The 13,658-nt window shown below is 43.2% G+C and overlaps 1 protein-coding gene across 1 annotated transcript; it reads right to left on the reverse strand.

Annotated features, from left to right (window-relative positions):
* Window positions 1–228: 228 nt before the first annotated feature.
* mgat4c (mgat4 family member C) lies at window positions 229–13,360 on the reverse strand. Its single transcript, XM_053622951.1, has 3 exons — window positions 11,887–13,360; window positions 3,352–3,499; window positions 229–2,298 (listed from the first exon to the last, which is right to left on the reverse strand). The coding sequence occupies exons 1-3, from the start codon at window positions 12,115–12,117 to the stop codon at window positions 1,142–1,144; spliced, it is 1,536 nt and encodes a 511-aa protein (XP_053478926.1). The 5' UTR covers window positions 12,118–13,360; the 3' UTR covers window positions 229–1,141.
* Between the last annotated feature and the right edge of the window lie 298 nt (window positions 13,361–13,658).

The raw sequence follows: 13,658 nt of genomic DNA on the forward strand, positions 1-13,658 counted from the left end.
AACAGCAATTGAAAAAAAAAGAGATTGTTTTGTAATAATACTTGCTTGGTTGCTAGGATAAAAATTATTTCATCCAGAAGGAAAACTGGAGCAACCTGATATGCACATTGGTAAGATGTGAGTGAAGAGATTTTCCTCTACTACTATACCATAATACTCCTATTTTTGAGCATAACATCAATCATTTTTAGATAAGCATGCTGTAGGTACTTGGTCATTTTCCTTTTATATATATAAAAGAATATATCCTATAATATATCCTTTTATATATTATACAGAGCCTATCTGTAGCTGGTGTATCTTTGGATACAGCAAGAAAACCAAACAAAATCCAATTTACTTGGGTAAAATTGTGCTGAGGCAAAAGAGGGGCGAAAAGAATGAGTGGACGGTAGAACAGGTCCACCTCATTTGTCACTGTACTGTTCAATCACAAGCCTTCTAAGATGGGTGAATAAAAACACTGTGTTGTGGTTCATGCTTCTGAAGGAACACACCAACAAATTACACACTGCAATTTCAAAACACTAGACTAAAGGTGACCCTTCAGGGCCAAGGTCGATTGAACAAATGACATTCCTTTTACCATTTAGTGGGGAGACAATGTGAAGTGCAGTCGACTAAATTCATGCCACAATACATTGTATATTCAATTCCACATTGACCATATGCTTGCGATTGGATGATATAATGAAAGGAAATGAGACGAAAGGAAATATCAAATAACAAATCTTTGTATGTTTACAGTTTATCAAGCAGCTTTACCATATCATGAGAATGTAAGTGGACATCCCAAGGCTATGAGTGAAAATGCCACTGCCAAATGATGGAACCAGCAATCAGACTGCTGAAGAGCTTATGGCATAATCACATACAAAACAGCATAAGCCTACAGTGTTCTTATTAACGAAGAGTCAGAAAAATAACAATCTATCAGTTCATCACATACTTTTGTATACATACTTAGGGTATGAAGCAAAACCAAAGGGATCTTATATAAAAATGAATAAATAATCAAATAAATAGTAAACATAATAAATAGTACTAAACCAAAAATAAATAGATAAATATACCAAGCAAACTCAATGACTGATTGTTGTGCCATTTGTGTGATAGTTGTTGTAATGATCTACAGCAGTTCTCACTGATTTGGAGGTTGAGTAGTCCACAGGCTTATACTTCTGATAATCAGCCATTCCTTCTGGTTTGCTGTGACCACAATGCGAACGCACTCAATATCAAAAGCAATTTTATGGTCCACATTGTGAACCTCAATGTTCCCATGTTTAAACTCTCCTAACGTGATGTAGGAGGAGCACTGCCTGCCTTTTTTTGTTCCCACCAGTTTCTCTCCAACTTCTAATGCTCCATGATGCAAAATGTCATTCTGACGGTCATCTGTTCCAGTGCTGATTTTAATTTTGCTGATTTTTGTCGGCTTGTTGAACACTATGACATAAAAGTCCCCAGTTGAAGGAGCCTTGCCCCAGAAGTACTCATCCACACTGCTGTAAGCTTTGGCAGCATCATAGCTCTCAAACACATTGATGTTAGTGTACAGTGTGGCAGGGGGGTTGTCTGGGATATCGAGTGAGTCCTCCTCAAAGTCATCATCCTTCAGTTTATTTTCAGCCCCCTTGTATGATGAGTAGTAGCCCATGTGTTGGAAAAGTGATGGCTTGAAGCGAATCACTTCCTTCTGGGCCAACAGGCCTCGGAAGTGAATCAGCAGCCAATCACAAGGCATCTCTTGATAGAACATGAGCAGAAAGTGTGCAAGTCTGGGAAGATCTCTAGAGTGGTAAAGCTTCCCGATGTAGCCCAGCTTGGAGAACTCCAGCGTGACCCAGTACGACCCCTCTCTGGAAGTGACTACTTTCTTTAGAGCAGTGAGAAAATTCCGTGAGCATCGCACATCATCCTCTAGCATCATATAGAAGTGGGAGAGGTTGGTGCAGAAGTTGAGGAGGAAAGCATAGTCTACATTCTGCTTGGAACGGAACCGAACTCTATCCTCAGGGTCGTTGTAGTTTCGCTTCAGCCCGTCAAGAGATGGGTAGTATTCCTCAGGCGCATGAATAACCAGTAGACGTCCAGCAATTATGTGATGTCCAAATTTGCGGGTAATCTCCTGAACCAAACTCTCACACCAAGCCAGGTCAAAATCCGCCAAGTGAACCACAACTACAATCTCTTTGAGCTCTTCATAGCTGGACTGGTCAAAAATTGATTTAATGGTCTCCAAAAGGTAATTTCCTCGTTTTCTTTTCACTGATGACAACCCAATCGTGAGGTACTCTGTGTAAAAATAGATTTAAAAATGTTAACAATCAACACATTCATAATGGGTTCATTACACAAACTATTCCACTTTCTACTTAATACTGGTCCTGCATTTCCGGTTCATTTACTACACTCGCAGTGGTGGTATTTCACAGTCAGTGTCTGCAAGAGCTCCCAAAGATGAATGCCAATGATGTCATCAGATATGTAAGAATATTTACAAATCCCCTTCAAAGCTGGAGAAAGGCTTCAGACTGTATGCCTCATTATGCATACACAAGTAGAATGTTAGAAAATCCTGCTTTATATATAACTTATATACTGTAAGTACACTATTTGGCCAAAAGTATGTAGACACCCGAGTACTGAACATTCCAATTCAAAACCATGGGCATTAATATTGAGTTGTTACCACTTTGCTGCTATAACAAGCTCCAATCTTCTGGGAAGGATTTTCACTAAAGTTTGGAACATGGCTGTGGGGATGTGTGCTCATTCAGCTACAGGAGCATTAGTGAGGCTGGGCACCGATGTCAGGCAAGAAGGCCTGGTGTGCAGCCATCATTTCAATTCATACCAAAGGTGTTCAGTGGAGTTGAGATCATGGCACTGTGTAGTACATTTGAGTTCTTCCACACAACCCATGTCATCATGGATCTCACTGTGCACAAGGGCCAGTGAAAGGAAATCATAATGCTACAGCATACAAAAACATTCTAGACAGTTGTCTGCTTCCAACATTGTGGCAACAGTTTAAGGAAGAACCCCATATGCTCTAAGGATCAGGTGGCCACATACTTCTGGCCATATAGTGTACATTATATAGATACAGAAATAATAGTTAGAGAGACTTGAAGGACAAGTTGCTGTCTTACTGTACCAATGACTGTAAACAATTCTGCCCGAAACATGAAAGCCACACTATTTCAAAAAGCTAATGCGTCATAGCACTGAATGTAAGTAACCCATTATCTTGCACATTATTCTGCATGCTAGAGTTATGTTAAATTACAACTACAAGATAGAATGCCACATTACACCACATATAAATAAATAAATAAATAATACTTTTTCGAGGCAACGGTGTCCCAGCAAGGTAGCGATATGTCACGTTAATGGTTCCAGAAAAATTGGTGATGTCTTTGAAGGTGTGAACATATCGTTCAGAATTTAGCGGGTGCATCGAAACCTCCCTCAGCTGCCGTTTATCCTCCTCCTGTGGACATACAGATGTATTAATATAGATTGCTAATATACAGTACAATTCTTCTTATAACAAAAAAAGCTCATCTAAATATTTCATAAAGCACTAGTGACCTGATGCAGTGAAATGTTTCTTAGTCACACTGTACCCATCTGTTAGCACAATAATCTAATATGAAAGGCAGTGAAAAAATGAGTGCACCTATTGCTAAACAGAATGAAGAAGCAGGTCTTGATGTTTTTTTCTCCTGTTATGGGGTTTTCTCCAGACACACAATGTATATCCAACAGCTTGAGGGCTGAGTTTGATAAATGGTTAGTTTTACTTAAAAAGATGCCATGTTACCAAGCTCAAACATCAATTCTTCAGCAGCAGGCTACTCCTAGCGCTGTCGCTGTGCAGCAGAAGGCTTCATTATTCTGCTTACAGAGAAACTGATAATTCTGCAGATTCTCTTTTGCAATAAGTTTCTGCTTGTTTATTCTATGCATTACATAAAAGAATGCTTAGTTTCTCAAAACCAGACTATCAGCAAAAAACAAAGATTTCCATTAGGAGAATACAGTGTGACACTGTAGCACTAATGCACGTTATACATTTGAAATCAGCTGTACAGACATGCATGATCATTTTCTGTTATCTGTTCATGAAAAGTAAACATTGCATATATACTCCCTGTCCACTTTATTAGGAACACCTATATATCTGCAGCAATGCAATGCATACATTCATGCAGATACAGGTCAAGAGCATCAGTTAATCTCCACATAAAGCATCAGAATGAAGGAAGAAAAAAGTGATCTCAGTATCTTTGACCATGGCATGGTTGTTGGTGCCTGACAGGCTGGTTTGAGTATTGCACGAAATGTTTGATTTTGCACAAAATGGTGCAAAACACAAAATGTCATGATTATTTGTGCACTGTTATTGTAAAATATTACCGAAAAATGTTGCCTGGTTTATCTACATTATACACACTCAGCAAAAAAAGAAACGCCCCATTTTCAGGAGACTTTGTTTTAAAGATAATTTTGTAAAATGTAAATAAGCTTTACCGATCTTTATTGGAAAGGGTTTAAACAATGTTTTTCATGCTTGTTCAATGAACCATAAACAATTATTGCACATGCTCCGCTGGAACAGTCCTTAAGACATTAACAGTTTGCAGGTGGTAGGAAATTAGGGTCACAGTTAAAATAACTTAGGACACTAAAGAGACCTTTCTACTGACTCTGAAAAACACCAGAAGAAAGATGTCTAGTGTGCCTGCTCACCTGCGTGAACATGCCTTAGGCCTGCTGCAGGGAGGCATGAGTACTGCAGACGTAGTCAGAGCAATAAACTGCAATTTCTGTAATGTAAGACGCGTAAAACAGTGCTACAGGGAGGCAGGAAGGACAGCTGATCGTCCTTGCAGTGGAAAATTACCTGTAACTATGTGTGTCCCCCCAGACGTGATAGAGAACACAAGGCAAATGCCTTGGTGGAAGAGTGGGGTAACATCTCACAGCAAGAACTGACAAATCTGGTGCAGTCCATGAGGATGAGATGCACTGTAGTACTTAAAGCAGCTGGTGTCCACCAGATACTGACTGTTACTTTTGATATTATCCCCCCTTTGTTCAGGGACTCAGTATTCCGTTTCTGTTCGTCAAATATCTGTGAAACCTGTTCAGTTTATGTCTCAGTTGATGAATGTTTTTATGTTAATACAAATATTTACGCATTTTAAGAAATTTGCTGGAAATAAAAGCAGTTGAATGTGAGAGGACTTTTTTAGTATATAAACACTGATTCTTTTTATTAAGTCAATCTGTGCAAATTATTAATTGCGCATCTGTCAACATTTACAGATATGGAGTAATATATATATATATATATATATATATATATATATATATATATATATATATATTTCAAAATAGTTTGTCAAAAATTATAAACATCTCTTAAATAATTCAAAAGACAAATACACGTGACATGTTATGACCACGAAGTTTTGATCATTAAGTTGGTCTCATAAATAGTAAATGGGTTTCTTGCATTTGGAATGCATCATGAAATTTTAACCATGATGCATTTTGAGCTCCATAATGTTTACAACACATCAATATCAATGATTCGAATTTTAAGAATTAACACCTACCTTTAAAAAACACATACATCTGGAAACTTCAAATACAAATGGAAATTCAAATACCCAGTCCACACCAACACTGATTCAAAAATTATCGTTCCCCCTTTCAATTAATATTTTGTGAGGCCTCCTCTAGAGAGAATCACAGAAGTGAATCTCTTTGTGTAATGTCTAAACATATTGGATAAAACATTTAGATGGATCTTGGGCTTTCCTCCATGCAGAACATTTCAGGCTCTTTTATATTATTAGGTTTGTGCATTTGCACTGTCCTCAAAAATATAGATAAAGTTCAAAACTAAAAACTAAAATTGTCATTTCAAAACATTTGAGTTGATTGGAATAAGTCATTACTGAAACTTCATGACAAAGGCAACCATTTATTTAATGTAGTGTCTGGAGTCTGAGAGTAGTTTACAAAATAAAGAATGATTTCAAGCATTAAATATTGTGAAGGGAATTTAGCCAGCGGTGGGCGGAGCACAGACACACAGGAGGCCGTTTTAGTATTATTCATGGAGAACTATTTATTTAAGACAGTCTGTGAGGGGAGTGTGGGTGTGCGTTTGTGTGTGTGTATTGAAGTGCGATCGGGCGGTGAGGGTCTCAGCTGTCTGGGGTTACAGCCAAGGGGCGGAAGCTTCACTCGCGTCAGAGTCGTCTGAAACAAAAAAAAAAAACCACACAACAGTGATTAGCAGACATGCACTCGTCGTAAAAATCGCCTAAAACACGCCAGAGACTTGCACACATGCTCGGAGATACTTCTCTCTCCCTTACGAGTGGAATATTGCCCTTTTATACTCTCCCCTCGCCTGCTGGATGGTGGAATTCTTCCATGCGGTGCACCATTCACGAGCCGTGGGTGTGTCGGCGGCCCCGCCCCGCCTCCACGTGCTCTCCGGCCGTCCAAAACATTGGTGGCACTGAAGCGGAGCTGTTTCCTCAGCGCCACCGCGGCAGTTGCGGGAGGAGCGATCTTTGTTTCCTGTGCGCTGGCCGCCGGCCTGTCGCCACGGTACCCCCCCCCGAGCTCCGAGCCCACTGCTGTCGTGTGTCGGGCCCACAGTACCTCCCGTCACGAGAGGCCATCTGCATTCCCATGGTGGGTCCCCGCCCGGTGCTGGACCTGGAAAGAGAAATCGTGCAACGAGAGGAACCTTGGCGTTAGTGTCCTTGGCCTTGACCATCCACTGCAGTGGGGCGTGATCTGTCACCAGGATGAAGTGCCGACCAGCCAGGTAGTATCGCAGCTCCTCGATGGCCCACTTTATCGCCAGGGCCTCTCTTTCCACGGCCGCATACTTCCTCTCAGCTGGGGACAACTTTCGAGTGATGTAGAGGACCGGGTGTTCCTGTCCGTCGAAGGTCTGCGAGAGAACAGTGCCCAGCCCGGTCTTGGAGGCATCTGTGTGTACGGAGAATGGGAGGGCGATGTCTGGGTTGCGTAGCACTGGGGCGCTGGTGAGGGGCTCCTTTAGGGCTTGGAACGCCTGCTCTGCCTCTGCAGACCATTTTACCCGGTCCGGCTGACCCTTCTTCGTAAGGTCTGAGAGGGGGGAAGTTACAGAGGAGAAGTTAGGCACGAACCTGCGGTAATACCCCGCCAACCCCAAGAAGGCACGTACCTGTTTCTTTGATGTGGGCCAGGGATAGTACTTCACTGCCACGACTTTCTTCGCCTGTGACTTCAGCATACCCCGGCCAATACGGTAGCCCAAGTACTGTGCCTCGGTCAGCCCTAGGTGGCATTTCTTGGGGTTGGCTGTCAGCCCGGCCTTCCGGAGTTCCTTCAGAACCTTCCCAGGTGGAACAGGTGGTCTGACCAAGTGGAGGAGTGGATGACCACGTCGTCTAGGTAGGCGGCTGCGAACATACGATGGGGTCGCAGGACCATGTCCATCAGCCGCTGGAACATTGCGGGCGCCCCATGTAGCCTGAAGGGGAGAACCAGTGACCTGCCAGTGACTGGTGGCCGTGCTGAAGGCAGTCTTCGGGCTCGCATCCAGTGCCGGCGCGACTTGCCAGTAGCCTTTTATTAGGTCCAGGGTAGATAAGAACCAGGCCCTCCCCAGTCGCTCCACGAGGTCGTCCACTCGGGGTGGGGTTAGCTATTGATCTCGGAGACCTGGTTTAGCTTCCGGAAGTCATTACAAAGCTGCATACTTCCGTCCGGCTTCGGCACAATGACAATGGGGCTGGACCAGGGGCTGTTGGACTCCTCTATGATGTGGTCTCGCAGCATTCGGCCGACATCTTCCTCGATAGCCTTGCGCCGGGCCTCTGGGACATGGTAGGGCCGCTGTCTTACCACTACTCCCGGACGGGTCTTGATCTCATGGTGTACCAGCTGCGTCATTCCTGGGGAGGTAGAAAACACATCAGAGAATTGGTCCACCAACTCAGTTAGCTAGTGTCTTTGTGTGGGGGTAAGATCTTCCCCCAATTCTACCAAGGTACCCTTGCCGTGATCTGTGTCCAGAGCTGCGTACGCCAATACTACCGGTGCCGGTTCTGTCCACTCCTTCAGCAGATTCACGTGGTAGAGTTATTCCTCTGCTCGCTTACGGGCTGCTGCAGGCGGTAGTTTATGGTGCCTTTTTGCTCGAGGACTGTGTACGGACCTTGCCACCAGGCCAGGAACTTGCAGGAGCTACTGGGCTCTAATAGGAGCACCCAATTGCCCGGTTGGAACTCCCGAGGCTGCATGGGACGGTTGTACACCCTTTTCTGTTCTTCTTGGGCGGCTCACATGTACTCCTGAACTATCAGAGTTACCCGGTCAATCTTCTCTTGCATCTCCTGCATGTAGTTGATGACCGAGTGGAATGGGGACGGTTGTTCCTCCAATGCTTCGTGGGCCACGTCCAGCAGTCCTCGAGGTCGCTGTCCGAAGAGGAGCTCGAAGGGGTGAAGCTCATGTATGCCTGGAGGCACTCCCGGATGGCGAAGAGCAGGTAGGGAAGGAGAAGGTCCCAGTTCCTTCCTTCCTCATCTACCACCCGGCGTAACATCTGTTTTAGCGTCTGGTTGAATCTCTCGACCAGTCCATCAGTTTGCGGATGGCGGACAGACGTCTTGAGGTGTTTCACCTGTAACAGCCTACACAGATCAGACATTAGTTTGGACACAAAAGGCGTACCTTGGTCGGTCAGAATGTCCTTTGGGATCCCCACATGACTGAACAGTTCTCTGGCGATGTTGCGGGAGGTGGCTTTGCATAGTGGCACCGCCTCGGGGTACCGGGTGGTGAAGTCCAAGATGACGAGTATGTAATTCTGAGAGGGGCAGGGCAAGTTCTAGGGCAGTTAGCATCTCCTTGGGGGTTCCGGGCGCACGTATTCCCACAGTTCGGTGCTCTGAGGGCGGCAGAGCTCTCAGGAACCGGCCCATGGCCACCTTTTCTGCCACCTCGGTGGCGGTGCACTGGTCAGGGTGGAGCCACCATTTGGTGAGGCACAGGAGGGTGTTCACTTGACCATGGGGCTGGGCCCCCGGCTGGTAGCTCAGCACAGGAGGGTGTACATTTGACCATGGGGCTGGGCCCCCGGCTGGTAGCTCCACCGGTGGAGCTCCGCTGCCACTTGGTGGGAAGTTCGGCCATACCCTGCCAGGATCTCATTCTTTACCTCTCCGTAGTCCACCGCGTCCTCCATGATTTTTTTTTTTTTTTTTTAATTTATCTGAGTGTTAAGAACCATTCGTGAGCCATGCAGTCATCCATCCTGTTACAATGAGTTACTGTGACGGTGGCTTGCAGCCCACACACACCAAAACCAATGTGCTTCTCACACAACTCACAACTGCCGCCCGGGTGCTGAATGGACAGCTTCGCTTCAGCACCCAGTTTGTTGTGGACAGTACAAGAGCACATGGCTGCAGGGCGGGGCAGCAGAAGCACACATGGCTGGCAGCCAATGAGTGGAGCTGCTGCTCTTCGCCCTCCTGCAGGAGCCAGGAGAGTATAAAAGTGCGCAGCCAACCCAGAAAGGTGAGTAAATTCTACTGTCCAGGTTTCGCTGATGCATGTTTCTTTGCTCCCTGCAGAAGCCGACACTGCAGCGAAGATGACAAAACTCCATGGCCATGCTACGCCCTCAGCCAGCACCCACGACCAGCTCCACGGTCCCTGAGTCCTGCCTCTACACTGCTCCAGCTAACTTGCTGCTCCTGACGCCGGGAAGACCGCGACGACCACCACCTGCACCTCAATATCTCACTCCTTCACCTTCCCCATTTCCTTTTTAAAATAAAAGAGCACTTTTCCCCACTCCTGCCTGCTGAGTGTCTATGTTCTGCCTGCCGCAGCCTATAGTAGCCACAGTGGTGGAGAATGCAGGCATGAGCACAGACCCAGCCCAGACCCCCAGCACAGACCCCATGCTACAGCATAAGCTAGAAACGAATATCCAGCAGCAGGCAGTGACCCAGGAGCTGGCACAGAGCCTCCGTGTGACCACGCAGCTGAAGAAGCCCCGCTCCGCTGTCACCATCCCTCTCCCGGACCCTTGCTGAGATGCCCAGCACCTGCTCACCAAGCTCAGCAGTGAGGACAATGTCGAGGACTTTCTAGAGACCTTTGAGTGTTACCCTGCGTGAGGAGTGGGAGGGGCATGATTGGGACAAAATACTCTCTCCATTTCTCTCGGGGGAGGCGCAGCTCGCCTACTACGTGCTTCCACCGGCAGCGGATGTCCACTATGAGACCCTTATAGGCAAAATCCTGGCTCGATCCCAAATGGACACCTTACTTTGCATCCTTAGTAATTCACCAACATGGGGATGATTAAAGAATACACAAATGATATAAGTAAAATGTGTTGCCTTTCATAGGTTAGGTATTGGCTTTAAATAGCTACATGCCTGAAAATGCCCATATTCACTGTTATAATTATAATTAGGAAAACAACCAGAGCTATTCTTTTAATTAACCTGGCTGGAAGTGAGGACAGGGAGGAGGATAAAGAGGTTAGAGATGAACAATTTCTCCATGGAAATCTCACTGTAAGACTGGCAGAAAAAGGTATCATTTCAGGTCACCATGTCTCCAAATCTACTATTAGATGCCACCTCCATTAGAAGGTGTTCCAGAAGAAAACATTTTCTTTCATCTAGCCACAAATGTGCAGAAAGCACCTGGAGTGCACCAACTTTGAGTGGAACTGTGTTCTGTACACTAAAAAAAAGGAATATGTGCTCGGTTAGATTTAAGTAAACCTATTATGTATGGTTTACAATATAAAAATATATCGTTTCTCATCAAAATGTGATTTCATTGCTTATGCTAAATTTAATATAAACAAGTTTCTAATTAAAAGATGATTAATTAGTTGAATTATGTAAAGTGAAAGATGGGTTCACATAGTATTTACATAAACCAATTACATTATGAAATCTTGTGGGGATGTTTTCACTGACAGGCACTATAACTATGGTATTTAAAATAACATGAGCAAAAATGGCTGTGGTAGAATACTGCAGTGGTAATGTGGGTGTTACAGCAATGCCAGTAACCTGGGTTTGATGCTCAGCTCAGGTGAGAGTGTGGAGTTTTTATTTTATTCAGCACATTTAAAATATACACAGTAAAATCCCTAGTGTTGAATTAACACCCTGAGTGTTTATTTGAGTCCAGTGGACTTATATAAACACTGTAGCGTGTGAATTCAACACTGTGGGTGTTAAATCAATACTGGTGATTTTGCTGTGTATGATGAAATCATTTTGGATATATGAAAACCAATTATGTTAATGTAATTCAATTCAATCATGTTGAATCAATGTACGCATTTGAATTAAATAAATTAAATGAGCTTTTTTCAGTGTAGTCAGATGAGACAAATATATAGCTTTTTGATTTTTGATGACAAACACATAAGAAGGCTAAGGCATAAAAAGAAGCATTGTTATGCAGAAAAGAGTCTAATGCCAGCTGTTCAGTGTAGTTGAAGAGCTGTGATGTTGTGTGGCTGTTTTTCCTCCGAAAGGGCCTGTTAACCTTGTTAGGAAACATTGCATGAAATACACATCCATGAGGTACTATGAGACTGTAAATGAAAATTGGGCTGCTTCTGCCAAGATCTTGTTTGGATCTTCAAGGAAGACAGTGATCCAAAACTGTGCAAGTCTGTGCAAGTCACCCTAATTAGGCACCCTAAGTTTTTAAAGCACAAATTCTGTCTTAGATGTTTGTCACTTTCCGCATTATAAAGTTACAACTTTTTTTAGATTAGTGTGTATTTAAAAAAGTAAGAGTACTCACCAGCACATAGCCATCCTCCATGTAAAGGTTCATGAAGAGCAGAAAAGTGATGAGAATCACCAAAAAGGGGATGGTTGCACGCTTGCGTAAACATCTCATTTTATCCAGGTTCTTTAACAGAAGCCTCATGATGGAGACACTATCACTCAGACCTGCCAGGAAACAGAGAGACAAAGCTACATTGGTGCTGAAGTATAATACTGAATATAAGATACCTCTAGAATGCCACATTTTAAGTGTAGGAAAATGCCATATATTAAATTCTTGCTTCACACCAGTAAGAAACTTGGTGTTGAATAATACTGATTAGTTCTGGGTGAAAAAATGAGGCTCTGTAATAATCAGCAGCTCTCTATAAAGTGGATTGCTGTCTCAATGCTGTCTTGGCTATAAAAAGTCTAAGATGGTGTTGGGAATGGCAGAAGCAAATGCTGTCAGGAAAAGAGGCTTAGCTCATTGTTGCAGAACACTTGTACAATCATGTCTTCAGAGAATTATCCCCAGGTTCAAACTGCATATCTGTACAGAAAACAGAGTATAATCTATTTGTTTGTAAGGCAATGCACCGGGTAGAAATTCAGTCTGAATATAAAGCCACTTTCTCAGGCGCTACGTTCAGGAATTAACCTGACAACAATGTTTGTAGGCTACAGTACTGATTCCAGATAAGAACAAAATGATGGGATTAATATTAAGACCCACTTAGTATTAGCAAACTTGATACTAAGCATCTATTATTCATACTTATTAAGGTCTGTCCACGGACTAAATATTTGCCTGAAAATCCATAAAAAGAAAAACATGCAGAATAGGACCATATATTCAGGACTGGAAGACAGGAGAGAATAGCACTATGAACTAAGATGGGATAAAATGTCTGGTTATTTCTCTAGCAGCAGAGGGCCATTTTGTTCTCAGTAGCCTTCATTCAAGGAAGAGTGGACGCAATCATTATCATCTTTTTGCTTGAAAAAAAACTAAAAGCACTCCATTATGTGCAACATGCAGACTTGGGGTGTTAAATTACACTAAACAAGCAAAAAAAAAAAGATATAAAATAAGAAGTGCTGTTGAAGATTCTTGTGAAAGCACCTGTGTAGCCGTTTTTATGACTCTTGCTAACCACCAGGGACCACTAATGGAATACAAAATAGCTCTATGCTAGATTCCGTGGCCAGATAGGTATCGATCTGCCTGACCACCAGTCTGTTCACCAGGGTATAGGGCAGTCAATTGCTGCCTGAACTAACAGCAGTTAACATGTTCAGACCAAACAACGGTCCACTGCAATACTTATAGAAATATCACAAGTCACCGGCTAATGAACTTTTATGGAGCGTTTTTGAAAAGATTTTGGATACCATCTATTGATGCAACATTATATTCTAGTAGCAACACTGATTCAGTTGTCCATGCTCTTTTGCCCTTTGGTCTTGCTCTCATTAGACTTTTAAATGTTTTATAAATGGTGTGAATTAAGCATTAAATATTCACAGTGCGACATGAGAACAGACATTATGTTATCTAGCAACAAAACAAATGTCTGCTGGGAAGAATAACTGTCAAGGATCAAGGCTGTTTCATATATATACACACATACATACTCACACACAGGATTATATATACATTCACATGAAAAAAGAAGGACACATATTTGGAAAAGCAAACATTTGATCCTCTTTGAATAAACATTTGATCCTATCAATACAGGTGAGACACTTTGTCAAATGACACAAAAATTGACATTTTGTAGTAATTTTCACAATTTTAAT

This window comes from Ictalurus furcatus, chromosome 4 (genome assembly GCF_023375685.1).
Source record: "Ictalurus furcatus strain D&B chromosome 4, Billie_1.0, whole genome shotgun sequence".
Lineage (NCBI taxonomy): Eukaryota > Metazoa > Chordata > Actinopteri > Siluriformes > Ictaluridae > Ictalurus > Ictalurus furcatus.